Raw genomic sequence first — 26208 nt, 5'->3', positions numbered from 1 at the left:
GCTGCTCGGGCTGCTGCTCCTCCGTCTCCTCCTGCTGCTGCTGCTGCTCCTCCTCCTCCTCCTCCTCGCTGTCTCTGGCCACTTTGCAGGTGAGATCCAGGCCTTCGGACAGCTCCAGGGCGCTGCCTTTCCGCTTGTGGCGAGGAGCCTGCTCGTGCTGCATCGCAATTGAGTTTATAAACGCCGAGGTATGCCCGGGCTGCAGTCAAGGATGGCACAGGACGGAGAGAGAGAGGCGAAAACGAGCTGAGACGCAGCTTGCATGGGGCTTGAAGAAAGCGCCATTTCAGTTCAAATTGTCACTGCCGCTCATTCACAGCGGAAGGTCTCTGATTTACATTCAACACAACTCCTGCAAGCTTGACAAAAGCACATTCATTCAAGCAAGAACAGGGCCCCCACTTGCAGCCATCGAGGGCGGAGCACCTCCAGCATCGCCTGCTGCTTGGCCAGGGTGCGCATGGTGGCCTGCGCCGCCCCCTGCAGGTCCGCCGCTGTAAATGGCAGCTCTCCAGTGCTGCAGCCGTTCAGCTGCTGCATCTGACAGGAGCACAGCCAGGAGCAGCTGGGTGTCGGGGGCTGCACTGCAGGCGCTTCGCACAAGTGTGCGCGGCACACGCGCTCTCGCATGTAGCTGGAGCCGCACCAGTCCTGCAGGAAGTGCTGCACAGCCAGCACCGCGTCCTGGACGCTCCCAAACTCGATGCCGGCCACAAGCTGTGCTACCGTTGCTTCTGCTGGGTTGGCCTCAGCGCAGCCGCCCTGCTCCACGGCAGGGGCTGCGACGCCACATGCGCCGCCGCCGCTGGTGCCGCCTTCGGTGCCATCTGGCCTGTGTGGTCGTGGCGGGCTCTGCCAGTTCAGCCACGCCTGTAGCACACCGGGCTGGACTGCAAGCTGCAGCTGCAGCTGGGAGGACCCAGTGGTACCATCCTCTGGCAAGCCCTCTGTGCTGTGCAGCACCTGGCCCTGCCACACCAGTGCAAAGCCTGCCATCCCCAGCCGGCACAGCCGCAGGTCGGTGCCATCAGGCAGCCGCCACATGGAGGCCGGCAGACCCAGGGAGCGGGGCACGGGGCCTGCAGCAGGGCGGCACGCCAGCGACGCATACCCTCGGCACCCTTCGCAGCAGAAGGCCGGGGCCAGCAATGGAACCTGCTGTGCGTGGCTATCGTAACCTGCCCACCCATCCATACCACCAGGGGTATGTGATTTTGGTGTCACACGCCACCACCCCATCCCACCCCCACCTGCCAGCTGCACCAGCAGGCGCGTGTCCTCGCTGTGCGCCGGGTCCTGGGTGAACCACAGCGTGAGGGTGAAGCGCTCGCCGCTGGTGATGGGATCCACGCAGTGCGAGTCCTGCGCGCCGTACGCCACCTAGCAAGTTGACAGGGTGGCAGAAGGATGAGAAAAGTGCCACTAAGATAGATACTAAGATAAAGAAAAAAGACAGGATGTGGTGTGCCGAGTGCCTGCTCCACTTCCTGCCCTGCCCTCCCCTGCCCAGCCCTGCTGCCTCGCAGCCTGGCTGTCAGCCAACAGCCCATGTTCAGGCAGCGAGCTGGCATGCGGGGGCAGTGATGCTGCTTACCACTCTGCCAGGGGCGGCATGCACCACCTGTGGCGTGCCTGTTTGGAAGCGAAATGCGCCGCCCTCAAAGTCTCTGCCAGCCTGATTCAGATAGCACACGGCCGAGGCAGCGCGCTGCTGCAGGTAAGGCCTGTTGGCGTCGTGATGCCAGCCAATGCTCGCGCCGGGGCGCCAGGAGATGAGGCCCGTGAACTCGATGAGGAGGCCCAGCGGCAGCGACAGCGCTGCCTCCACCGCGGTCCGCACCGCCTCGCGTGCAGCCACCTGCCGGGCAGGGAGCAAGGCGATTGGAGGAGGGCGCTGGCAGAGCAACAGCAATGGGCTACTGCTTGTGTAATGTGTAGTCCCTGCACTGAGCAGCCTGTCCGGCAACGGGCAGGGGGGGCGGGGAGGGGTGGTGGCGGCGGCTCACCATGGGCACAAGGAGGGGAGACAGCGCCATCTCGGGGACGGTTGCGGAGGCCACGCCTGCCCGGTAGCCCACAGTTCCTATCGCCCTAGCGACCGATATCAGTGCAAGACAGACCTGCTCCGACACCACCCCATCTAGCACCGCCCGGCTTGGAGAGATCCCTGCCTGGCCAGCCATACGAGGGAATGTGCGATGGCGGCGATCGGGGGGTGGCCATGCCGCAGTGTTTCTGGTCTCGTGGCAGCGTTGGCGATGGGCTGGCGATGAGGACCGCTGTCGCATCCAAATTCGCCAATCAACTGGCGATGGCACAGTGGGGGTTGGCGAATTGCGGGGGAACCACCCTTGCGCCTGGCGCGGCGCAGCGGACGCATGCGGTGCCGCCGTTGCTTTGTCGGCACTTGCCTCCCTTTATGGGGGACTGGGGGCGAAGCCCCCAGAAAGCTGGCGCTTTTTTAACACTATGGAATGAAGTTCCTGAGGAAATTTGGCCATTTTCCCTCAATATATTGGCGATGCCAGTCATGGGGGATGGCGACGGGCTGGCGACCATGTCCTGCCGCCTGCCCTCATTTCGCCAGCTCTGGCTGGCGATGGCCTTCGGCCAATCGCCAGCCAGAGCCGTTTTTTGCCCGATTTCGCCAGCATTTGGCGATTTCGCCAGCTTTCAGAAACACTGCCATGCCGGCCCACCATTAGCGCTGGCGCCCGGTGGAAAACAACGGCGTGTGCTAGCCTCTCGAGCCGCCTCCGGCTTTGTGTTGATCACGGGGAGCTGAAGTTTGCAAGGCGCAGGAGAGCGGCTCCCTGCGCCTGGTCTCCCCTCGACAGCCGGGCATGTTCTAACTCTGCAGAGCTTGTGGCCTTCGCCAACAGGCAGCCAGCATGCCGCGCACGGCCCAGAGCCGGGCTCTGATCGTCCACCCGCGCTTCGTGCACGCAAACCCGCCGGCGGCGGCCGCGCCACTGCCCGGTGCAGACTGGCACTCGCTGCCCTTTGAACTGCTGGAAGCCATTGCCGGGCACCTGGACAAGGCCCAGGACTTGCTGGCGCTGTCATCGGTCTGCAGAGACGCCAGGTGCGGCAGCCACCCTCGCCCGCCTCCTGCCTGGCTTCCCGGCTTCCCCGGGGGCAGTTGTCTCCCCCAATGTGCGCTGGCAACCAATAGCAGCACCGATAACCTGCCATGACCGCACCCGACCCGGCCCTTGCTTGCCTCGCCACGCTGCAGGCCGCTGGCGGCCCACCCCACGCTGTGGAGGCAGCTGTGCCGCCGCCGGTTTGGCGTGCCGCCGCCCGAGGACCTGGGCCTGGAGGACCCGGCTGCCAGGGAGCCTAGCTTCTGGCTGGACCTCTTCATATACAACCACCGCTGCTTCATGCACATGGTGCGCAGCACGCAGCAGCCCACCGACGCACGGTTTGGCGCCGGCTTTGGCGCGGGCGCCCCGCTCATCATCCAGCTGCAGTGAGCAGCTGGCGGAGCAGGGCGCAAAGGGCCGATGACCGACCACCACCGACCAGCGCCCCGCTTCTGTGGCGCTACCGCAACGCTCTGCCGTGCGTCGCCATGCCATGTGCGTGCATACTCTCACCACCCCTAACCATCAATGTGCATTTGCGTCTCCCTTCCGACCTGTCTGCCACCCGCTCAGCCGCCGCGAGCTGCCACCCCTTTGCCATCGCAGCCATTTGCGCATGCCAGTTGGGCTGCCGCCGCTTGTACACCACCCACCCCTCCGCACTGCTGTTTGTTGTACTTCCTGTGCCGGATGTGCGCCTCCTGTAATCCCTGCGCGCGCCCGTGACGATGATTGCAGCAGATGAATGTTGTTTCATGAATGTTTTTTCATGAGCCACCCCGCGACGTGTGTAGCAGTACCAGAAACAGTTAGAGCAGGCAGGAGCAATTAGAATGAGGGGGAGGCGGAAACAAATGGCGGAAAGAGTCGAGTTTTGTGAAGCGCAGGCGATCAGCAGGTAGACAGCAGGCAGACATGCAGGCAGGCACGGGTGGCTGAGGTGCAGTCAGTTTTGGCGGCGAGCGGCTGCTGCAGCTCCCAGATGTCGACGTACTCGAGGCGCAGCGGGTACGGCACCGCCGACAGCGGCACCTGCTTCACGTGGCGGAACCGCTTCTTGGCCTCCTGTATGAGGCATGCCCGCACCTGCAGGGCGGGTGGGAGGGGCAGGGAGGGTCGAGACTTCGCGGCTGGGGGCCAATGCTGGGTGGAGCAGGCTTGCTGCCCCCGAGCTGCACTGCAGCGAGCCCAGCCGGCTCCCCTTGCCTCAGGCGCCCGCCGCTCAAAAGCCACCAGGCAGCGTGTCTTGGCCCCGCACAGCCCCGCGCACGTCTCCACAAATGCAGGCGTGCTGGGGCTGGTGCCATCCTGCAAGCGGGGCGTACCAGCCGTCGGCGCCAGATGGCAGCTCGCGGCGGGCATGGCGGGGAGGGCAGGCAGCATGCAAGCGGGGGCAGGCAGAACTGCTGTGTCCCATACATCCAGCTCCAAATCCCAGTCTGTGGTCCCCTGCCCCGCCTCGCCCACCTGATCTATGTAACAGCAGTCGGCGGCCACCACCAGGTCCACGCCCGCCTCTGCCAGCGGCGCCACCGACCGCTCCATCCACCCAGGCTTCCCCCACTCCAGCTCTGCAGCCTCCGCCCAACCAGATCCCTCCCGGGGCCTGCACACGCACAGGGTTGCTATGGGTGCACAGTGGGCGAGGGACATAGTGATCACAGGGTGGCTATGGCACTGCTCCCGGCGTAACAGACCGAGTAAGGTAGGCAGGCATGTGGCAGAGCCTGGCATGGCCCGCAATGGGACCCACCCACTGCAACTGGTGCACAAAGCCAGCTGGTGCGGCCCCACCCCACTCACCCAACGGCGGGGTCGAAGCCGTTGGCGCCCAGGTTCTCGCGCATCAGTGGCAGCACCTTCTCCACATCCGTGATTGCCACCTGTGCGCCCATGGCCGCCAGCGCCAGCCCCACCAGACCCACGCCCGCCCCCAGCTCCACGCACCGCATGCCTGCAGGGAGAGAGGGAGGCCTAGCTAACTGCTTTTCAAAAAACAAAATGTTTGTGCAAGGGTGGTGACAGTGGGAACGCCAACCTTCCCAGCAACGTGCCAGCAGCAATACCAGCTGCTGGGCCCCACAGAAGCAGGCCACCCGCACCAAGGTATCGATAACGGGGCTGCGCCACCAGGTAGCCAGCCAGCACCAGGGCACCGTCCCATAGCGCTGCCGCCACACCCAGCTTCTCAGGGTTGATGCCTGCCCCAGCCAGCTGGTGCGGCTGCAGAACATGCGAGGTACGGAGGGGTGAAGCCGGGTAGGCACACCGGGGGCCACGCAGACGGGAGCGCGCATGGCATCGAGTTTGCAGGTCAGGATGAATGCTGCCAGCCCCTTACTACACAGGCACAGGCCTCAACTGCCCCCCATGCAGCCTACTGCCCACCCTATGCACGCAGCCGCATACCGCAGCGCGCTTGCCTGCTGCAGGATGCGGAGGCGCAGATCGCCCAGCGTCACTGCCACCTCCTCTGCGCTGTGCACCTCCCACCGGTTGGGCTCCGTCAGCCGCTTCTGCACCAGCTGCCCATCCTCCCACCTGCAGGCAACTTTCAGGCCGGGTCTGGCCAGCTGAGAGGCCGAGCCCGCCGCAGGCCAACGACGCCCGAGCCGCTGCAGGTGTTGCCGCCGCCGGCGGTTGCACGGCAGGGCGCCCCCCCGCTGCACCCCCGCATGCTCTGTGCGATCGCTGTGCGGCTCCCATGCCCTCACCTCTCGAATCGGAGCTCGAAACTGCTCAGCATGTGGCAGAATGTGCGCTGCGGGCGTGAGCCCTGGCAGGCCCTCACAGGCCTTCCGAGCTCTAGTGCCGACTGCAGGAGGCCATGCGTCTGCCCTTCGGCCCTGACACCTGGCCCCGAGTTTTCCTCCAATGCCGCCGCGGGCACGTTCTGGCCTGCTTGCACATCGGCCATCGCCATCCTTGTACAGCAACTGACTAGCTTAGCGATAGTGAGCCTATCCTGTGGCCCCCTCCCAGCCCCTGCACGTGGGTCGTGCGCCGCCAAGCAGCAGTTTCGTTGCCCAACCCGAGCCAGATCGCCAGTTTTAGAATGCACCATCCCTGAGCGAGCCCACAAGCACCTGAGTGGCCCACAAGAAGGGTGCCCGCCCGGGCATCGCACCCGCTCCGCGGCCCATATGTTGCCCGTGGGCTTCGCCGCCACGATGCTCAAGCTCCCACGCACGGCCGGGCCGCAGCGGCAGCTGCCCAGCTACCAAACTGCCGTGCCCCTCGACCCAGCCGCCTCTGAGTCTCCGCGAGAGGTGCTGGGCGGCCTTCCGCTGCCCCAGGCGCGCTCTGCGTCATCCAGGCTTGCCAACACGCAGTCCGATCGCGCCGTGGAGCCCCAGGATGGCCACGCCCAGGACGTCCTGCGCCTGCTCAACGCCGGCTGGTGGGTCCTCGCCGTTTGCCGGCACCGATGCATTTGCTGGCCACTGCCCTGCTGCCGTCCTCTCACGCATCTCAGTCGCCCGCTGCCTGTGCCGCCCGCCCCACAGGTTTGGCCCGCTGAGCAAGTCCAAGGCGGCGCGGCTGTTCAGCCGGCCGGCCGCCGAGGCGGAGGCGGCGATGCCCCCTCTCGCACGGCGTGGCCGGCAGCGGCAGCAGCAGCAGCCCGCGGCATCGGGGGACCGCGGATCTGATGCCTCGCCCTCCACCTCCAGCCAGCGATCCGGGAGCAGCACCCAGCTGGCCGGGGGCGGCAGTGGCAGCAGGGGCAACCACCCCGTGGCGATGCCAAGTTGTCAGCAGCAGCAGCAGCAGGCGGCAATCCAGGAGCTGCCAGGCATTGGCACCTGGGCGGGGCGCTACCGGCTGTTTGGTGGGCGGAACCCTCCCGAGGAGCGGCAAGCGGTTGCGGTCGCGCAGCAGCAGCAAACATCCCCACCTGTACGCAGCGGGGCAGGGCAGGCACAGCAATGTGCGGCCGAGCAGCAGGAGCGTGGCGGCGGCGATGGGGACATGGATGGCAGCCCTGTGGTGCTGCGGCCGGGCGGTTACGTGCAGCCGGCGGCCGCAGCGCAGCCAGGGGAGGGGCGGCTGCGAGGCAACTATGGGTCGCCGGAGGCGCAGGAGGATGCGTGGCGCTGGCGCTTCAGCAGGTGCGTTGGCAGCTGCCCTGCCAGCTTCCTTTTAGAGTGCACGCAGATTTGGCCAGGGCTGGGCAGACCCTTATGTGTCGCACGCAGGCAGGAGGCAGGCAGGCGCTGTCGCTGGCTGCGGCATGTGCAGAACACAAGCGCAGCGGCGCCCACTCCCCACCCAGCTGGCAGTGTGCTGAGCTCCCCACCCACCCACGCGTGCCTGCAGGAAGTGGGCTACCGAACAGAAGCGGTATTATGAGCAGCCCGAGCAGCCCACCAGCCTGGTCAGCGATGACCTCGATGCGATGGAGTTCACGCAGGTGGGCCCGAGGAGGACTGCAGCAAAGCAAGGGTTGGAGAGAAGGGAGGGGACAGGCCACACTCTGGAGCGCAGCCAGGCGTGGGTCGTGATGATTGGGGACATGCAATGATCGCAGGCATCCCGCGCCTGAGCGCAATGAGTGAACTTGGCAGCTGGCCCTGCCTCCTGCGCGCAGGCGTGCGGCACCGGGCTCAACCTGCAAGTCATGCCCACCTCGGCCGCTCGGCGGCCCATCAAGGCGGTGGCTGCCAGCACGGATGAGGACGGCGCGCTGGGCCATGAGAACAGCGCCTCTTCGCTGTCGCTGTGCCAGGTGCGCGTTGTCCTTGGCGCCGCGAGCTTGCCCTGCCCGCCCGCACAGGCACAACCACGGCAGGGGCCATGAGGTTTTGCCGGCCGCACAACTGCGCTGCTGTGCTGGCTGCTGCGCCCCACCCCTGCCACCCCCGCAGTTTGATGTGGACCACTCCCAGAACACGATGGGCCTGCTGTCAGCTGAGATGTCGCCCGGCAACAGCGCGCACGGCGCCATTGCGGCGGGGCGCCTGCTGCACCGCACCGGCAGCGGCGGCGGCGGCTGGCAACGGCCGCAGCACCAGCATCAGCACCAGCATCAGCACGGCCAGGTGCGGCCTGCCGGGCATGCTGCTTCGTGCCTCGGCTTGCCAAGCAGTGCATGTTTTGCGGCCAATCTGTGTGGCTGGCTCAATGCTGGTGCCACCTCCCAGCGCTGACCACGGTGCCAAGCACCCCGCTCTGTGCGCGCCCCCGGGCTTTGCTGCAGGCCGCCCCCTCCCCCCGCCTGCCCAGCGCCACCAAGAGCGTGCTGTCCATGGCCAGCAAGGCGCAGGACCTGCTGCAGAAGCAGGGCGCCATCGAGCAGGAGGTGCAGGACCGGTGAGTGGGGAGGAGGGCTGGCGGGCCTGGGCGCTCGGGTGTCGGCTCGGCTGGGGTCTGCGCCGAGGGGAGGCCGCTGGTTCGGCCTGGCGAAACTCAGGGCAACTCGACATGCTGGCCGCCTCGTCCGTGCAGCTGGGAGCGGAGCTGCTCTGCCAGCGATGCCTGGGCGGGGCGCAACCTGCGGGGCGTGCAGATCGACATGTGGGGGCGATTCAAGTACTGCGTGCTGCGTGTCAGGTGAGGGCTTGGGGCGCGCTGCGACATGTACGCTATCGCAAGAGGCACAGGCAGTTTTTCGCAGTTCGCGAGTCAACCGCCGTGCACGCGGCTGGCTGCTGCCCAACTTAGCCTGACCTCTGCCTTGCAGCGACGGCGCGGGGCGCACACGTTTCATCGTGCGTGGCCGCAGCGGCGCCACGCCAGCGCAGCTGCTGGAGGCGGCCAACCAGGAGGCGGCAGGGGCCAGCCGGTCGGGCGCTCTGCCCGCTGTGATGGTGGAGGTCGTGGGGGCAGGCGTCATGGAGTGGTGAGCAGCAGCAGCGCGTGGCTGCGTGTTACAGGCAGAATGCTTATGCAGTGCTTGGAAGTCGAGCCCAGCCACATTGCTTTTGCTCCCCGGCGCTGCTCTCTAACCTTCCCTTGCTTACCGTGCTGCAGGCGAGAGGACACCGAGCGCGAGCTGCACCTCATGCCAAGCATCCTGCCACCGGGCGGCGTTGGGCTGGATGCAACACGTACTGCCGGCGGCCCCGACTCCCCCACCAAGTCCGCCTACCTAGGGTGCGCATGGCCGCCCATCGAGCGCCTGCAGATCGGCTGGCAAGCGCTGGCCCCAGGTTTTCATGTTTCTGTCGTAAAGCAAGAGCCTGGATTATGCAGTTCATTTAGCCTAGCGTGCTCCCCTGGTTGCTGTTGCAGGGACATGAGTGGGCTCACAGCATCACTTGTGCGCCAGGCGCTGCCTTGCCACTTCCGCATCACCACCTCGGGCTCCGCCTCCCGTGCCAACGGCATGGCTGCTGTGGCCAACCGGGTATGAGTGCCTGCCAGTCCTGGTGGCATTGGCATACCTTCCCCTGTGCCCTCTCCAGCGCTTGCCCCTGGTCTGCCCACCTTGTGCCTTTTGTTTGTCCCGTAGCACACCCGTTGCTCCAGTGCCCTCCCTCTGGGTTCGCTGTTCATGCCAGTCATGCACGATGACGTGTCTCGCATGTGTAGCATCTCCTCAGCTCGTGCTTGCTTGGAGCGTCCCCACCCACCACATCCTTGCGTTCATCCCTGGAAGCCCACCAGCCGCGCCTGCCTGCGCCATTTTGTTTCTCTGCCTGCCCTTCCCACATAGCGCGGCTGCACCCTCCCCTGGGGCAGCTAAGCTTTCCCTGGCCCTACCCTCCAACAACTGATCTGTCTCTTTTTCGATTTCTGCCCCAGTCTTTTGGTCCATGATGCATCCCTGCGGGCTGGAGCTGGGATGGCCCACTTCGGCCTCCCCCACCCCCGCCTGGCTGCCGCATCAACGGACCATACCGTGTGCCCCCTATTTCATGCAAGAGGGAGGCACTTCTTGAAACAGGGCAGCCATTGCGCTGCTGCCAAACGCACGCTTCTCATGCATGCCCTGTGCCTCTGCATGCACGCTCTGATGCATGCTCTGTGCCTCCCCTTCCCTCTTTTTCCGCACACTTTCTTCCTTTTCCCTCTGCATGCTTGCCGGTACCCGCCTTTCACCTCTTTCACAGCAGCCAGTTGTTGCCACCTGAATCAATCAACACCAGCCGTTGATACTGTCACGTTTCGCGTCTTAGGTGACCCCCCCCGTTTGCCTGGCCTTTTGAACTAGCCACCCTGTGACCTTGCCCTTTTCATTTCTCGCATGAACCCTTATCCAGCCCACCTTGCTTGCGCTGAGAGCACCGCCCCCCTGTCGCCCTCTCCCCTATCTGTGTACCCACCCTAAGAGCGCTCTAGCGGTGTGTGTGTGTGTTAGATTGTGCGTGGCAAGTGTGTGCCAAAAAGAATGAGCGATGTTTAACAATCAACACGTCACAGGTGCCCCTTGCCGGGACCGTCGATTCAGGCTGGCGCTGGTTGCCGCGCCTTGGGCCGCACTTCCGCTTCCAGCACGTCTCGCACAAAGATGGCATCTGCCGGGTGCTCCCGCTCCCCCTGCAGAGTTGGATGAGCAAGTGAGGCAACAACTCAGTGCAGGATGGGCAGTGCGCATGCAGGCCGCCCACGCATGTGCACGCAGGCCGTGCCGCACCAGCGCTGAGCGGGCAGCACACCCCACGCCAGCCTGCCCTCCATCGTGTGTGTATCCCACCCACAGCCCCAAACCTGCTCAAAGGTGTAGCTGCTTGCCACAGCCAGCTTGGTGGCGGCGCCGTTGAAGGCCAGGGCGGCGACAGAGGTGGGGTAGCCCGCCACCTGGTGCAGCCGCTTCTTGTGCTCGCCATCCCAGAAGTTGATCACCCCGTCGCCGCCTGCAGGGCGGGGCAAGGCAGGGCAGGGCAGGGCAGGGCAGGCACGAGTTGGCTGTGGGCAGTTGTATCCGATCTGCCTGAGCCCCAGGCGGCACAGACATTGCTGCGCGCTGCCGCGGCATGCTGGGATGGGCGCCTGCTGCTGCGGCTTGCCTCCAGTGGCAAAGGTGCCGTGGGGGCGGTTGAAGGCGATGGCGTTGACCGGGAACACCAGGTCCTTGCCGCCCTCGTTCTTGCGGTGGCACTTGAACGCATACTTGCGCGCCTGCAGCGGCGCAGAGGCGGCGGCGGCGGCGGTGAGCGGCAGTAGTGCGAGCAGACGTCACGTTTGCCGGGACGGGCGGGGACAGGCTGCGGCTGGGTCAATGTGCACCTGTCCCGTCCAGCCCCACCCATGCGGCACCACAACAACCGGCCGGCCGGCCAGCCAGCCAGCCAATCAGCCCTGCCCCCAGCCCCACCTGCGTGGCCTCATCCAGGTCGAAAAACTCCCAGGCCACCCGCCCCTCCACAGACGACAGCGCGTAGCCGCGCCCGTCGGCCTGGCAGCGCACACAGCGCGTCTGGAACTTCAGGCTCGACTCCCGCCGCTGCTCGGGCTGCCCGCTCTGCAGCCTGCGGTCACGGCAGGGGGCGGCGCAGGGGGATGCCAGGAGGTGGGAGGCGGGCGGGGGGGCACTTTCCTCCACAGCCCACACAGATGGGCGAGCGGGTAGTGGGAGTTTGTGTGTTCGTGTTTGTGTGAGTGCAGGCGGCGCGCAGCACCGGCATCCAGAGGCGCTCCTGCCCCCACTCACGCGCGGAGGTCGAAGATGTCCACATGCCGGCCCGACATGGCCACCACCAGGCGGGCCTCGGAGGCACTCATGGAGTAGACCTTGCCCGGCAGCGCCACCCGCGCCACGGGTGCCGCGCCCGGCGCCTGCCGTGAGTCCCACAAACGCAGCGAGCTGCAGGCCCGGCCACGAGAGGGCATGGCGAGCGGGGATGGTTGCAAGGAGCGGGGCGGCGGAGGCAGCGCTGCTGGCAGCCAGCCAGTGACGAGACGAGCAGCTGTACCGTGCCCGCTGGACGCCTGCCGGCACCCCAGTAGCTGCAGGTCTGACCCCTGCTCCTGCAGCTGACCCAAGCTCCTGCCTGCTGCGCCAGCGGGCTGGCACCCCTGCGCACCTGTCCCAGCTGCCGCTGACCAGCAGGCCTTGGGCGGGCAGCCACTCCACGCACTTGACCGCGCCTTCGTGAGAGCCCAGCACCGCCTCGGCGCCTCGGAAGAAATCATACCTGCAAAACACAGAGGAGGTGCAGGAGGTGAGGTGAGGGATCCATGGGCCACAGTCTGGTGGTAAGGGTGGTACTGATGCAATGGGACTGAGCACGCAGCAGCCAGCCTCAGCCCATGCCTGCCCCGCCCCAGGGCCCCTCGCTCCCTCTCCAACTCGCCGCTCACCGCTTCACAGCGCCGTCCAGGCCGGCGGTGTACACCACGCCATCGCTCTCAAACACAGCATCCAGCACCGGGGCGCCCGCCGCAAAGGTTCCTTGCAGCACATTGGCAGCTGTGTCGTACACCCGTGCAGTCTGCAGGGAGGGCGACGACGAGCGTCAAAATTGCAGCCCCGTGCTCCCCGCCCCACCCCTTTGTGACCTCAGCAAGCTGCAGCGGGTCCACTGACGGATCCCCACAGCAGTACCAGTCACTCACCCCGTCCCAGCTGGAGGCCAGCAGCAGCGGAGTGTCTGCAAAGAAGCGCAGGGCCGTCACGCCGTCGGTCGGCGGCGAGGGCAGCTCGGCGCCCAGCAGCGACATCCCCGCAGCAAGGAGTTCACGACAATCGCGCGGTCCTCTGCGGTCCCAGAGACGCTCTTCTGGACACCAACGGCTATTGCCAACAGGAGCTGCAGCGATGGCTCGGGCTGCGACCAATCAGAGGGGTACAGCCGCAAGGCTTGTCAGGAGTATGTATGCAGTATGCTGATGTGGTGCGTGAGAGCAGCAGCGCTCGCTGCACTTGCTGGACTCCTTTGCTTGCCATGTCAGCACCCCAAATGCACCTAGGAGGAGGACTGGAGCCCCTCCGATCACTTTGTAGGATTGGTCCACTGCAGAGAGCCTGCCGCTGCGGCGATGGCAGTGTCCCAGCGGCAGCAGGCCCTCTCCCTGTACAGGAGATTGCTCAGAGCGGCGAGACAATGGCAGGGAGGCAAGGAGGTGCGGTGCTTGGTGCAGGGTCAATGCCTGCCAGCCTGCCATAAGAGGCGGGCGCCGCATCTGCCGACGCCCGCGCCGCCACCGCTCGCTGCAGGAGGCCGACTACATCCGGCAGGAGGCCAGCCAGCAGTTCCATGCCCACCAACGTGACACCGACCCCCAGGACATTGCCAAGCTGGTGGGTTGGGCCAGCATTGCATATGTTCGGAGCAACACACTGCTAGAGCAGCAAACAAGGTTTCTTGCCAGCTCCGCCAATGGCCTGGCCCTTGCTGCCTTTGGTGCAGACGGAGGAGGGGGAGAACAGGCTTGCCATAGGGCTGCACTATGGCATTGCTTACCCTCGCCTGCATCACGCAGATCAGTTTGCAAAGGTGGGCGGGCTGCTGCCACCAGTGTTGGCTTTGCCCCTGTTGGGACCCACATGGCGCTGCAGGTTCCACGGACCATATGCCACATCTGCTGATGGCCTGCGCCTTGCTGCAGGTGCCGTATGTGCAAGCGCCCAAGCTAGACACTGCCGACGAGCCAGAGGCTGTGGCCAGCGGCATCAAGGACAAAGACGTGGCCGCCCGGCTGGCTGCGGCGGCGCGGCGCCGACGAGAGCGGTTGGCACAGCAGCGGCAGCAGCAGGAGGGGTAGTTACTTCAGAGATCTCAGTTCCAACTGAATGAAAGAATGAATGCCAGGCCATGAACAGCATGCAGTAAATGTCATGCCACAAATGCCTTGCGGCGGCAGGAGCCCGCCAACAGAGGTGGCCCAAGCCAGGCAGGCTCACGCGGTCTTGCCCTCCGCCGCCAGGTCTGCAAAGGCGCCCTTGGCCCGCTCCTCCAGCTCCTTCAGGTACTCTGCCTGCACGCGCTGCGCATAGGAGCCGCTGGGCAGCCCCAGCACAACGCTCTCCATGCGCCGCTGCAGCGCCTCCATGAACGCAGGCTCGCTGCGGGTGGCGGGGTGCCAGGGAGGGCAGGGGTACAGGTGGAGGGACGTCAAGGGTGGGGCGGAAGCATGGGAGGCCACAACTGGCTTGGTGGAAGGCGACGACCGGGTGGTAGCATGGGTGTGCATGATGCAGGGATACGGCAGGTTCCTGCTGCATGCTCGCCCGCACCACGCCCATTCACCACGCCCCGGACGCGGCACACCCCGCACCTGATGCTGCCCTCGTCGGCGCGCTGGCGTATCAACCGCGTCCACAGCGCCTCGTCAGCAGCCAGCAGCTCATCCACGGCCGCGTCCCCGCCGCCGCGCTGCTTGTCGCCGCCCGCCTGCGGCGTGCCCAGCTGCTGGCAGGCATAGATCTGCAGCACCTTTTGCAGCAGCGCCACCATGCCTGCATCAAGCAGAGGGCGGCGACGCCAGATGGGCGACTGCCTGCGACAGGAGCAATGGCACAGGATGCTGCTGCCCTGCTCATCCAGGCACTCCCGCCACCTCCCGCGGGAGGCTCCAAGGACCCCGCCTTCACCCACCCCACCCACCCAAGCTCCTCCACCCACCATCCAGCTTGTCCTCCGAGGCCTTGCGCATCCACGAGTAGCAGGCAGCCAGCAGGCCTTCATCCATGGCCGCAGGGTTGGCCACCATCACCCCCCGCATCGCCTCCAGCTTGTCCGGCCCCAGCGGCAGCTGCCACTCGCCCGTCTGCGGGCGGGGAAGGCAGGGCAGGGTCGGCACTTGAGAGGCACAGAGCCAGGCATGGCCAGGACCCATCCGCCGAAGCATCCATCCACTGATGAGCACCTATCGACTGTGTAGCGGCCCGCACCGCACCTGTGGGTCGGCAGCAGCCTTGAGGATGTCTTGCAGCAGGGAGGTGGACTCAGTGAGCTGCTCGTTGGTGCGCCTCACCACGCTGTCCACCAGCTGCATGACCACCTGCAGGCAGGCAGGCAGGCAGACAGGAGGGAGGTGGCGTGGCGAGCACCCGGCACTGCCAGCGGTCGCACGATGATGTCGACTCCTGACATTATGCAGCCTGCAGCATGCCGTCGGTCCCAGTACCACCTGCGCGACTCCCAACAACCCACCTTGGCCAGCGCCGCCAGCTGCTGCTTCTGCTCCTCGTCGCTCGCCGCGTCGCTGCGGGTTGCCAGGCGCAGCCAAAACCGCTGGTCAAAGCTCATGATGTTCTCAGCCACAGTCTGGGCCAGGTCCTGTGGATTCTTCTTGGACATCAGTGTGTCAATCAGGGCGTCCAGCTGCTGCACCGCCGCCAGCGCGTCTGGGCTGGTGGCGTCGTCGGCCGCTGCCTGCGCACGAACGGCAGCGCGGCGGCACCGGCGGCGGCAGCCCCGCAGCGAACAGCGCGGCACGGCGGCCATCGGGACGGCAGGGCAGCTGCTGCGGGAGGGTTGTGCGCTGCGGGGAGCGCTGCAGGGCCTCAGCATAGACAAGAAGCAGGTCTGCATGATGGGAAACCACGACTTTCGGCAGTGCAGCTGGGACGGCTACCAGCACGTTGAACAGCCTGAATCGAGACAATGCAGTTGGCTGCATGGGATTGAGGCCTTGCGCTGCTGCATCGTACGCCAAGCTGGCGGCGTCAAGGTGAGCTAGCGGCCCTTTTGTTCGCATCTTAGCAGTTGATCGGCACGTGAGGTATTCTGTGGCAGCCAGGGACCCCAGCCAGGTGCAATGAGCCGGGCCGAGAACGCCATCTCCAACGCCCAGGCACGCTGGGAGCTGGAAAACGATGTGCTGGCCGCCGGGCCGAGTGATTTGGATAGCCTGTACAGTTTTGACGCTGAGGAGCAGAAGGCCATCCAGGCATCCAAGCCCTGGGCTCGCGACCCTCACTACTTCAAGCGGTGAGGAGGGGCCAGGGGGGCGCTCCGGGGTGTCGGGTCTGGGGCCTTGCGCCCCCGATCAGATGCCCCGCCGGCGCTTGCCGCTGCCGCCCACCCGCTAGGCTGCTGGCCTCCCTCCCCGCCTGCCTCCTCGTGCAGGGTGCGAATATCGGCGCTGGCCCTGCTGAAGATGGCGATGCACGCCAAGAGCGGCGGCAACATAGAGGTCATGGGCGTCATGCAGGTGCTCCAGAGAGCCCTGCGCCTCGCCGCTTTCCCTGTTGAATGTGTTCACAGCGATGCGGCGGCTGCAGCTTTCCCACAGCACAGTCACCCCCAACATCCTGTGCCCCCCATGCTGCCTGTTTCCCCGGGGCTGCAGGGCAAGATTCAGGGCAACGAGTTCATTGTGATAGACACCTTTGCGCTGCCTGTGGAGGGCACTGAGACGCGGGTGAATGCGCAGGCGGAGGCGTACGAATACATGGTGGACTTCCTTGAGACAAACAAGGTGGGGTGGGTTGCGGGAGGTGTGCACGTGTAGTGTGGTGTGTGTGGAGGGGCAGGGGCCTGGAGGTGTGTGTATATGTGGGGGAGAAGTGGTGTGGAGTGTGGGTGTGGTGCATTCGGGCCAAGGAAGCATCCAAGTGAGCAGCCGGGGCCAGCCAGTGGCTCTCAGCCCCTGTGCCTAGTCATGCTGCCTCCGCCGCAGGCCTCTGGGCGGCTGGAGAACATAGTGGGGTGGTACCACAGCCACCCCGGCTACGGCTGCTGGCTGTCGGGCATCGATGTGGGCACGCAGAGCACAAACCAAAAGTACCAGGTGGGGCCCGGGCTGCTGCTGCAGTGCCGCAACAGTGTGAGCACCTCTTGTGCCACCTGTGCTTGGCTGGCCACTGCCTGCTGCCTTGACTGCTCTTCCAGTGAGGGCCTAGAACCTATACGGACAGGAATGCATGTCATCAGGCGTGCCTGCGCCGTGCCCTCCGGGCCTAGCCGCCAAACCGCTCACGGCCCCTTCACCACCCTGCAGGAGCCCTTCCTGGCCATCGTGGTGGACCCGCACCGCACCGTGGCAGCGGGCAAGGTGGAGATTGGCGCTTTCAGGACCTTCCCAGAGGTGTGTGTGTGTGTGTGTGGTTGGGAGTGTGTGCCGAGCCCAGCGCATTCCTGTCATGCGTGTTTGTTCCTGTTCTGGCACTGCAGGGGTACAAGCCGCCCGAGGAGGGCCCTGGAGAGTACCAGACCATCCCGCTGGACAAGATCGAGGACTTTGGGGTTCACTGCAAGGAGGTGGGTCGTCCGCGGATTATCGCCCACCTGCCTTGCCTGCTGTGCGCCCGGCTCTTACGGCACATGCTGCTGCCCGGTCTACTGTGCATCCATGTGTCATGCTGACCGGCCTGCCCCATCCGGCGTGTACCGTCCCGCCCGTCCCGCTTGTACTGCAGTACTACAGCCTGGACATCTCCTTCTTCAAGTCCTCCCTCGACTCCCACCTGCTGGACCTGCTGTGGAACAAGGTGGGTGCCACAGGCGCCAGGCTGGTGGTGCGAGTGCCGGGCAGGCTGTGCTGTTACTGAGCTCTGCTGGGGCAGGCACACTGCCCATCTTGCACGCCATGCCCGCCTGAGTTGTTCCGCCACTGCCGCCCCTGCTGTTCCTTTGCCCTTTTCCCCGGCACACACATCCCCAACCCACGCCCCTCCCACCCACCTCGCAGTACTGGGTCAACGCCCTGTCCAGCAACCCGCTGCTCAACACGCGCGACCTGTTTGCCGGGCAGCTGGCAGATATAGGTGGGCGGGCAAACTCTGCCGCGTGCAGGGCCGGTGCTCCTGCTCCTCCCACCTGCCTTTCCTGCTCAGCGGCAATGCTGTCCCTGGTCTGCATATGCCTACTCCTGTCTTTGCTGCCATTTCCCAAGCCTGCCCCTGCAGGCAAGAAGCTGGAGGCAGTTGAGAGCCAGGTCAGCAGCAGCGGGCGGCTCGGGCGCTTTATGACCGGACCCAGCAGCAAAAAAGGTGGGTGCAAGGGCTGGGCTGCATTGTCTTGTGTTGTCTGTTATATACCGCGTTTTGTGGCCTTGGAGCCTTGGGCATCTGCTGCTCCTTCTCCGATCCCCACGCTGTCCCTGCCTGCCCGCCTGCTTACCTTCCTGCAGAGGATGGCAAGTTGGAGGCTGTGGTGCGCGACACTGCGCGGGTGGCGGCGGAGCAGATCAAGGGCCTGTCCACGCAGGTGGGAGGGTGGGGGCCATGCAGGTGGCAGGGTTGGCCCAAGCTGCTGCCAGCTGCACCAACTGCTCGTCCATCTAGCTGCCATGGTAAAACCACCGCCACTCTTCTACTGTGCTGCTGTGCCGCCATGCTGCTGGGCCACCTGCAGGTCATCAAGGAGCTCCTATTCAACCGACGCTGCGGCTGCAGCGGCCAGCACGCGGCGGGAGCAGCGAGCGGAGCGGCAGCAGCGGCGGCAGGCGGCGGCGGCGCCATGCCGATGGAGAGCGGCTGAGTGAGGACGACAGTGCAGCGTACCACGCTGCATGGCAGTGCACACCCCTGCTGTGGGCTGCCTTTGTAACTGCTTAGACTGCTTACTGTGGCCAGGCAGCACCGCGCGCTTGCTGATCGCTGGCGGAAGCATCGCCATGAGGTGCTGTTGGGGGAAGCAATTATGAATGTCAGAATCTTTCTTTGCCTGCCACAAGTAGTCACCATTCTACTCCTGATGGCTGGATGGGCGCATGTCACGCTGTTTTTGCTTGTTAGCATGCACTGACAACGACGGCCAGCATCCCATCGGCCGCTGCGGCACCTATTGCTCGGTCACTCTGCCAATGGGCCTGGCGCCTCCAGGCTGGCTGGCTGCCTGTCAGGAGTGATCAGGAAAGGACCCTGGTACAAGGAGCACCTGCCCTCGGCCGGGGCAGGCCCGTGCACACAAGATGGCCGGCGGCAGGGGGGCCGGCGGGCGGCCCCCCAGGCCTGACGGTTGGCAGCGGCCTTGCTCCTTGTGGAGCCTGGAATTCGACAGACAGAGAATGCGGCAGCCAAGTGTAGCTTCATAACCGAGCGCAGCTCCCGATCGGCTTGGCCCCGGCTGGTGCCCAAAGGCGGCCGCCAGAGTTTAGAACGACTGAAAAACTGCGGCCTGCCCGCCTCCCCTGCATCCAGCAGTGCTCAAGGGCAGCGTGCAGCCTACCCCGCCTCTCAGACCTCCTGCAGCGAGCGCTGCCAGCCGCCAACCGCATCGTGCCCTATAGGCTCGTTAGCAGCTGCAGCAAGCAGCCTTCCGCCGGCACAATTGAAGCCTGGCCGGCCTTCTTGGGCCACAGCAGGCCCGCCCAGCCCGCCAGCGGCCCCCTCGCCCCCTCATCCCCCAGTCAGGCAGGGAGCAGCAGGCGCCCCACCCCCGGCGGCCGCGTGATCGGCCCCGGCGCAGATGAACCCGGGCGGTCCGGCGCCCGCCGGCGACGCCATGGACGCTGAGGGCAGTCTGCCGGCGGTGCCGCCACCGCCTGCGGCCGGCGACAGCCTCTCCCGGCTGCCGCCGAGGCCCCAGGGCTCGCAGGTGACGGAGGACGACGAGGATGAGGTGGTGGAGCAGGACCCCACGGGTGCGCCAGGCAGCAACCGCCCCATGGGTCCACGCAGCCGGCAGTAGCCGCGAGGAGCGGCGCTGCCACGGCGGCGGGCGGTGCGGACGCACCGCGGCCTGCCAGCTTAGGCCCACCTTGTGGCCGCTGCTGACTGTGCTTGCTGCTGACGCTGCATCCCTGCAACGCCCGCGTTACTCACATGCCCCTCCTTCCCCCTGCGCACGTGCCTTGCCGCAGGACGCTACTCGCGCTACCGCCAGCAGGTGGGCAGTGGCCGCTTCAAGAATGTGTTCAAGGGGTTTGACGAGCGGCAGGGCATCGACGTGGCGTGGAGCAAGATCGAGGCGGACTCAAACAACCTTGGCCACGAGCAGATGAAGAAGATTGTGGATGACATCAGCTATGGATTAGGCCTGGACCACCCCCACGTCATCAAGGTGCGCGCGCGTGCGCCACGGCCGGGGCCAAGCCAGGCTTGCCGGGTGCCGCGTGGGGCGCTGGCGCGCGCGTGCTGCTGCCTGCACGCTGGCGCCCGCACCAGAAGAGCTGCGGCAGGCTGGTGCAGCCCGGTGCGTGCGGCGTTGGGCTGGCCCTTCTGGATGCACGGTGCGCCGACCGCCGCCTGGCGTGTGCCGCCGCCGCTGCCCCTGCAGTGCTTCCAGTGCTGGGAGGACTCTGATCACAGCTGCATCAACATGATCACAGAGTTCTTCACAAGCGGAGCGCTGCGGTGCGCCCTGCAGCCTGCTCCGGGCTGGCGCTTGCCTGGTCGCCCGCGCGGCCTCGGGCTGGGCCGCCTGTGCCTGCCTCCGCGGCCGGCGGGCGACAGCCTGGCAAGCTGCAGGCAGCGGCCGTGCTGCTGGCGCCCGCGGCAGCTGCCCGGGCAGCCGGCCAAGCGGGTGTGCAGGCCCCTGATGCCTGTGCTTGCATCTGGCGGCTGCCGTGTGGTGCAGGGAGTACCGCCAGCGGCACAAGAGCCTGGACATCAAGGCGGTGAAGAAGTGGGGGCGCCAGATACTGCAGGGCCTGGCCTACCTGCACAACAGGGACCCGCCCGTGGTGCACGGAGACCTGCGGTGAGCAGGCTGTTTGTGTTTTTTTGGGGGGTGCCCCAGCGGGGCCCGTGTCCGGGGTGCTGCAGGCGGAGGCGCGGCCGCGCCTACCCTCTGGCACCGTCGCATGCCTGTCGCGGCCCTCGCTGCCCGCCTTGCCCGCCTGCACCCCTGCTGGCCCAGCGCGCCCAACCTGCGCTCCTGCCCTGCCCGTCCTTGTTCTTTCCACTTCCCAGGCTGGACAAAATCTACATCAACGGCCACAGTGGGGAGATCAAGATTGGCGACCTGGGCCTGGCGGTGCTGGCGCCGCGCCGCTTTGCGCCGGGTGCGCCGCGCCGCCTCGCTCCTCACGCCTGCCAGCCGCCTCCGTGCCCGCCGTCGGCAGCCCGCTTGGCCGCACCCTGCCTGCCACCTGCCTGCCGCTGCCGGCCACCAGCCTGCCGCCCTGCTGGCCCCACCTGACCGCGAGCCCCCTGCCGCGCCGCCCCCTCTGCGCCCCCCGCAGGCGTGATGCCCGAGGGCGACCCCTCAAACCAGTACACTCGCTCCGTGGACATCTTCGCCTACGGCCTGCTCATGCTGGAGCTGCTTGGCGGGCGGCGGGTGGACAAGAACGGCGACACGGGGTACCTGGAGCTGCAGGAGCGGCTGGACGGGGTGCAGGACCCGCAGGCGCAGGCCTTCCTGGCGCGCTGCATGGCGGCGCCGGAGCAGCGGCCCAGCGCGCGGGAGCTGCTGGAGGATTCATTCCTGCAGGTGAGTGTGTTGGTGGTGGTGTGTGTGTTGGGGGGGCAGGCTGGGGCTGGGTGGCTGGCCCGGTTGCCGTGCCTTGGTGGGCGGCTGGGTGGAGCGCGAGTTGTCCGGATGGGCTTCATGTTTCAGGGACAGCCACCTGCCTGCTTTGCCTCGGCCGCCATGTGCCGACCCGCTTCTGGCCCGACCCCCCCGACCCGACTGCAGCCCCCCAAGAAGGCGGCGGCCCCCACCACCTCTGCCGACCAGGAGCTAGTGAAGAGCAAGAGCGACGCGGTGCAGCGGCAAAATAGCGGGGTGCGCGGCGGCCCCGGCGGCCTGCCCGCCTCCCACCCTGCTCCCACCTCCACCCGTGGAGGTTGCCCCCAGCTGGTTGACACCCCTGGGTCCCTCTGCCGCCCGCCTGCAGCCACGGGACGAGTCGTCGCTTCGCGGCGGGCACGCCCCCTCGCTGCCAGGCAGCGACGACGAGCCGGCGGCGTGCGAGGCAGGGACAGGTGCGCCTGGCTGCGAGCGGCGCACGCCTGGGCATCCGGCTCGCTGCCTGGCCGGCGCCGGTGTGCCTCCGCGCTGCCTCGCTGTATGCTGCCCGCCTGACCTGGAAGGCATCACCCTCACCCCTGCCGCCCTCCTGCCCTGCCCCCCGGCCTGCTCGCCCTCAGTGCGCGGCGAGGACTATTGCTTCACATTCACCGGCAAGCTGCGCGACGGCAAGCTGCACTTCCGCCTGCATATGGAGGTGAGGGCTGGCGCCTAGACAGCTGGGCACCGCAGCCCAGCCGCCGCGTGCAAAGGGATGGGTGTGTGGGGCCGTTGGACCTCGCTCTGCTGCGCCCCGCCCCCCGGCCGAGCCCCGCCTTGACCTGTGCCCCGCGCGCCGCGCCGCCGCTGCCGCTGCAGTGGGAGGGGGACGGCGACGGCGGGGATGGCGAGGCGGGCAGCAGCAAGACCATTGACTTTGTGTACGACCCAGACTCAGACACGCCCGGTGGGTGGCCCGCCCCTGGCCTGAACGGATGCTGGGCTGGCTAGCCTGACGACCGCGGCGCTGCTGGGCCGCCTGCGTGCCGGGCCGCCGGCCCTGCTGGGGCCGCGGCCTTTCCATTCAGTGGCAGCGGGCACGGCCGAGCACGTGCTCCCCAGCACGCCTGTTGTGCGCTGTTCCGCGCTCACCCTCGCTGCCTCCTGCGGCCCCCGGCCCAATGCAGACGAGATTGCCGCCGAGATCAGCAACGAGTTTCTGCTGAGCGACACCGACCGCGACATCTGCGCCGCAGCCCTCAAGGAGTGGCTGGACCGCGGCATGGACCAGCAGCAGCAGGCGCAGGCGCAGGGCCGCAACTGGCACTCATCCGGCAACTGACAGCCCGCCCGGGCGGCGACAAGGCAGCATGGCCCCCGTCCCCGGCCCCGGTGTCCGCCCTCGCACACCCACGGCGCCAGCGTGCAGCGCCGCCGCCGCCAGCCTACCCTGGCGGAGGCTGCGGCGCCCCATGGTGCGACTGGCGCCATGTCAACAGTACAGTATCAATAAGTCCAGAGCATTTGATCGAATTACTCCCTGTTTACCACATGTCTACCCCCGCCCTTAGTGCTCAGCTCTCCTTGTGCCTCGCCTTCCATCTCTCACGCCCCACACATGACCGCCAGTTCTATGCCACCCCACTCACCGCCCCAGGCAGCACCGCCGCGCGGCGCTGCCCCACACTCCCAAACCGCATTGCTGTGCCCATCCCTTGCTTTCCCGTCGGCATTCCCGCCCACCCTCCCTGTGCCCCGTCCACAGCGGCTCTGAAGTGGCAGGTGCCGTTGCTTTACCCCTCCCCGCAGGTGCCGTTGCTTTACCCCTCCCCACCTTTGAGCGTTCGCGAGTTTCCCTTCCCTTCCTCCCCCTCAATTCTACCCCCTGTCATCAGTGCACAGGGTGTGGCGCCTGGCGGCACGGCCTGCTGGCGAGATGCACCTTGACGTGCGCCGCCAGCAACCCCCCCCTTCCCCCGCCAGCACCCTGCTCCCAAGACTGGCGTTGCCCAGCTAGAATGCATTGCCTCCCCCCTATGCCTCTCTCGTAGCTTTGACATTGCTCCATCCCGTTACCGCTTGAAACTGCCTTGCGCTGAGAGACAAAAGGCGAGGCGTGTGGGGGGGGGGGGGATTGGCCAGGCGATTCAGCGAGCTGCCGAGTTGTGGAGGAAAAACAGGCATCAGTTCCACTCCTGCCATCTCTGTGCCTGTTAAAACAAAGAGTCATGTCGGTGCAAAGAATGGTTGCAAAGGGTGGCTTGTACATCAACAGAAGGCAACAGAAGGTGAGGAGGCATGCGTGCTCCTGGTCGTGCATCGTGTGTGTTTTCCAACTGCAGCACGAATGTTGGGTCCCTCTCCCTCATCCTCACATACCGTTAACTGGCAAAATACCCTTCTGCCCCTGGCCTGCCGTTGATGGCTCGCCTGTCATGATTACTTGGCCGCGACCCCTGTGGGCGGCGTGGCTGGCGCCGCCTGATGCTGGCCCTCGCCCAACTGCGGCAGCTGGCTGCTGCGTGCGCTACTGTTGCGCCGTGGCTTGATGATTGAGACCATGGCGCGAAGCTCCTGGATGATCTCTGCAAGGAGGCAGGCAGGCAGGCAGGCACAGGATGGTGGGCATCAGGCATGCTCGAGCCTGCCAGTGGCTGCTGCTGTGATATGCATGCTGAGCAAGATTCAGGGCCTGTCATGCTGCAGCACTGGCTCAGGCATGGCAGCAGCAGCCGTGGAGCCCTCTTACCGGGGAATGTGGGTCGGGCGGCGGGGCTGTCGGCCCAGCAGCGCTCCATGAGAGTGCACCAGCCAGGCGCGAGCTCTGGGGGAGCCTCTCCTGCATTCCACGCAAGAACAACCAATCAACTTTGCAGTCATGCAATGCACGCAGCAGGGAGGGAGCCGAGGCCAAGCCGCAAGCTCGTGCGAGCTGGGCGGCAGCTCACCCTCCCACTCTGGGCTGCCGGGCAGCGGCGGGCGCAGCTGCTCCTTGGGGCTGGCCAGGCGCATCATGAGGGCGTGGTAGTTCATGCCCGCGTACGGCTCCTGGGATGTCCACAACTCCCACATAACCTGCAGGGCAGGCAGGCAGGCATGCAGGCAGGTGGGGACGCGGTATGAGGGACAGCAGATGGCCGGCCGCCAGCAGCATAGAAGAGTAGTTCGGCGGCATAGATCTTCAGGCCTGGCCTGCTTCGCACCACGCCGAAGGAAAACACGTCGATCTTCTCCGTCACGGCGTCCGGCGTGCGCAGGATCTCTGGGGCCGTCCACGGCAGCGTGCCGCGCTGGGAGCTCACGCCGCTCACAAACGTCTGGACCTTCTGTTGGGCGGCAGCGCAGCGGGCGACGGCGGGCAAGCATGAGCGCAGTAGGTCGTCAGCCGGCGGGAGCTTGGCAGGCACCTGACTGCACCAGGCAGCCAATCTTTGCATCTCTTTACTGCGGAAGGGCCAACAGCCACCACCGCCGCCAGCTGCTTGCCTGCTTGCTCAGCCCAAAGTCTGCCACCTTGCAGATCGGGCGGCGGTCGCGGTAGCCCAGCAGCAGGTTGGCCGACTTCAGGTCAAAGTGGACCAGCGACTGCAGGGGGAAGGGTGGGTGGGTGGGTGGGTGGGTGGGTGGGTGCAGGGTCGCAGCGGTAGCGGCAGACTGCAGGGAGGGCGGCTCCACAGCTCGGTGCAGCGCTCTGGGGACCCCCCACCTTGCTGTGCAGGTACTCCATCCCCTGCGGCGCAGAGGGCAAGGTTGGCAGCGGGAGCCAGTGAGCCATTGTCTGTGTGATGCCCTCTACCAGCCCAATGCATTCGGTACCCATGCAGCCTGCACCACAGCTTGCGGTGCAGCACATGCGCAGCGGCCTCGCACCTTGGCGGCATCCAGCGCCAGCACCACCCGCGTCAGCGGGCCTGCCACGATGTCCGCCCTGCGCGCCAGAGCGCTCTTCAGGCTGCCCCCCGCCATGTACTCTGCAGCGCGGGCCAGGCAGCAGCAGGAGCCAGAGGTGGTTGCAGCCAGGGGCAAGGCTCGGTGCCAGCTTGGGAAATGTACATCTCTACGGTGCCGCCTCTTCCATCCACGACCCTCCCTGCATTGCTGACACAAGCGGCCAGCCCTGCTCACCTGCCACCAGTGCAGGCGGCCGCACCATCCCCGGGGTCATGCCGCTGTGCCGCATGCCGCAGGCAATCACGTCCACCACGTCGCCCCCGGGGCCCCGGCTGCTGGTACCTGGGCTGGTGCCCTCCGGGGGACTGGGGCTGCCCCCCTCCTCGCAGCCGCTGCCCGCGCCGTCGAGGCTGGCACCGGCGCTGTCCCCTTCCGGAGGCAGCCGCGGCAGCACGATGCCATACACCCACACCTGCGTGGCCAGCGGCATCAAGAACAGGATAGCAGTCAGCAAAGGATGTGGAAGCAGGCAGGCGATCTTGGCGTATCAGCAATTGGCCCCGGCCATGCAGCCGCCGCAATGCGAGGAATGGGCTGGAGAGGCTGCGGCGGCAGGTGGCATGGCGTACCACGTTGGGGTGCCTCATAGACCCCAGCAGATCTGCCTCCTTGATAAGGTCCACAATGGCACTTCGGTTGACGGAGCTGAACTCGCCTGCAGCGAGTGCGAAGGGCAAGGCGGTGGCAAGTGGGGGAACACAGCAGTGGTGGGCTGGTGGTGTGCACGCAGGCAGGCGCCTAAGGTGTGCAGGCTCACCTCCGCCAAAGAAGAGGCTGGGGTTGAGGCACTTGACGGCGACGTCGCTGGCGTGCCAGCGCCCCAGGTACACGTCGCCATACCTGCGGCAGCATGCCGTGAGCGGCAGGGCGGAGCAGCTGGATGTCTGTGGCAAGCTGATGTCTGTGGCAAGCCGGATGGCCAAAATCCCTCGCCAAGGCAC

General features: G+C 66.4%; 10 protein-coding genes across 10 annotated transcripts; 5 read left to right on the top strand and 5 right to left on the bottom strand.

The window, feature by feature from the left end:
- Positions 1-309: 309 nt before the first annotated feature.
- CHLNCDRAFT_50087 (hypothetical protein) lies at positions 310-2036 on the bottom strand (the record flags this gene model as incomplete). Its single annotated transcript, XM_005851257.1, has 5 exons — positions 310-352; positions 647-1079; positions 1251-1380; positions 1595-1858; positions 2007-2036. 5 exons carry the CDS (start codon positions 2034-2036, stop codon positions 310-312), a joined length of 900 nt encoding a protein of 299 aa, XP_005851319.1.
- Positions 2037-2891: 855 nt separating this feature from the next.
- Positions 2892-3479, top strand: CHLNCDRAFT_138171 (hypothetical protein; the record flags this gene model as incomplete). The annotated part of the gene is made up of 2 exons (XM_005851561.1): positions 2892-3085; positions 3239-3479. 2 exons carry the CDS (start codon positions 2892-2894, stop codon positions 3477-3479), a joined length of 435 nt encoding a protein of 144 aa, XP_005851623.1.
- A 364-nt stretch (positions 3480-3843) lies between these two features.
- CHLNCDRAFT_56795 (expressed protein) lies at positions 3844-6012 on the bottom strand (the record flags this gene model as incomplete). The annotated part of the gene is made up of 7 exons (XM_005851256.1): positions 3844-4175; positions 4323-4397; positions 4557-4695; positions 4893-5043; positions 5192-5312; positions 5471-5630; positions 5804-6012. 7 exons carry the CDS (start codon positions 6010-6012, stop codon positions 3981-3983), a joined length of 1050 nt encoding a protein of 349 aa, XP_005851318.1. The 3' UTR covers positions 3844-3980.
- An 8-nt stretch (positions 6013-6020) lies between these two features.
- CHLNCDRAFT_56794 (hypothetical protein) lies at positions 6021-9441 on the top strand (the record flags this gene model as incomplete). Its single annotated transcript, XM_005851560.1, has 10 exons — positions 6021-6489; positions 6596-7198; positions 7407-7500; positions 7678-7815; positions 7955-8128; positions 8287-8399; positions 8535-8639; positions 8770-8928; positions 9060-9182; positions 9321-9441. The coding sequence occupies exons 1-10, from the start codon at positions 6233-6235 to the stop codon at positions 9439-9441; spliced, it is 1887 nt and encodes a 628-aa protein (XP_005851622.1). The 5' UTR covers positions 6021-6232.
- A 1019-nt stretch (positions 9442-10460) lies between these two features.
- CHLNCDRAFT_33942 (hypothetical protein) lies at positions 10461-12692 on the bottom strand (the record flags this gene model as incomplete). The annotated part of the gene is made up of 8 exons (XM_005851255.1): positions 10461-10568; positions 10740-10885; positions 10985-11150; positions 11347-11500; positions 11683-11835; positions 12056-12166; positions 12333-12463; positions 12588-12692. 8 exons carry the CDS (start codon positions 12690-12692, stop codon positions 10476-10478), a joined length of 1059 nt encoding a protein of 352 aa, XP_005851317.1. The 3' UTR covers positions 10461-10475.
- Positions 12693-12847: 155 nt separating this feature from the next.
- On the top strand, positions 12848-13736 carry CHLNCDRAFT_138167 (hypothetical protein; the record flags this gene model as incomplete). The annotated part of the gene is made up of 4 exons (XM_005851559.1): positions 12848-12865; positions 13189-13272; positions 13382-13468; positions 13581-13736. 4 exons carry the CDS (start codon positions 12848-12850, stop codon positions 13734-13736), a joined length of 345 nt encoding a protein of 114 aa, XP_005851621.1.
- A 135-nt stretch (positions 13737-13871) lies between these two features.
- CHLNCDRAFT_138166 (hypothetical protein) lies at positions 13872-15596 on the bottom strand (the record flags this gene model as incomplete). The annotated part of the gene is made up of 6 exons (XM_005851254.1): positions 13872-14037; positions 14250-14430; positions 14597-14741; positions 14871-14975; positions 15128-15349; positions 15552-15596. The coding sequence occupies 6 exons, from the start codon at positions 15594-15596 to the stop codon at positions 13872-13874; spliced, it is 864 nt and encodes a 287-aa protein (XP_005851316.1).
- A 138-nt stretch (positions 15597-15734) lies between these two features.
- On the top strand, positions 15735-18400 carry CHLNCDRAFT_19207 (hypothetical protein; the record flags this gene model as incomplete). Its single annotated transcript, XM_005851558.1, has 11 exons — positions 15735-15907; positions 16046-16130; positions 16269-16397; positions 16599-16709; positions 16920-17006; positions 17093-17179; positions 17338-17409; positions 17610-17685; positions 17827-17910; positions 18051-18127; positions 18275-18400. The coding sequence occupies 11 exons, from the start codon at positions 15735-15737 to the stop codon at positions 18398-18400; spliced, it is 1107 nt and encodes a 368-aa protein (XP_005851620.1).
- Positions 18401-19723: 1323 nt separating this feature from the next.
- CHLNCDRAFT_18854 (hypothetical protein) lies at positions 19724-21292 on the top strand (the record flags this gene model as incomplete). Its single annotated transcript, XM_005851557.1, has 5 exons — positions 19724-19924; positions 20141-20217; positions 20441-20563; positions 20776-20867; positions 21048-21292. Coding segments are annotated over 5 exons (738 nt in total), but the record flags the coding sequence as incomplete, so codon positions are not given.
- A 2777-nt stretch (positions 21293-24069) lies between these two features.
- On the bottom strand, positions 24070-25303 carry CHLNCDRAFT_12394 (hypothetical protein; the record flags this gene model as incomplete). Its single annotated transcript, XM_005851253.1, has 6 exons — positions 24070-24140; positions 24265-24391; positions 24520-24613; positions 24783-24901; positions 25023-25046; positions 25187-25303. Coding segments are annotated over 6 exons (552 nt in total), but the record flags the coding sequence as incomplete, so codon positions are not given.
- Positions 25304-26208: the final 905 nt, after the last annotated feature.

This window comes from Chlorella variabilis (assembly GCF_000147415.1).
Source record: "Chlorella variabilis unplaced genomic scaffold CHLNCscaffold_2, whole genome shotgun sequence".
NCBI lineage: Eukaryota > Viridiplantae > Chlorophyta > Trebouxiophyceae > Chlorellales > Chlorellaceae > Chlorella > Chlorella variabilis.
Note: the sequence above shows the minus strand (reverse complement) of the source record. Positions and strands in the feature narration are given on the sequence as shown.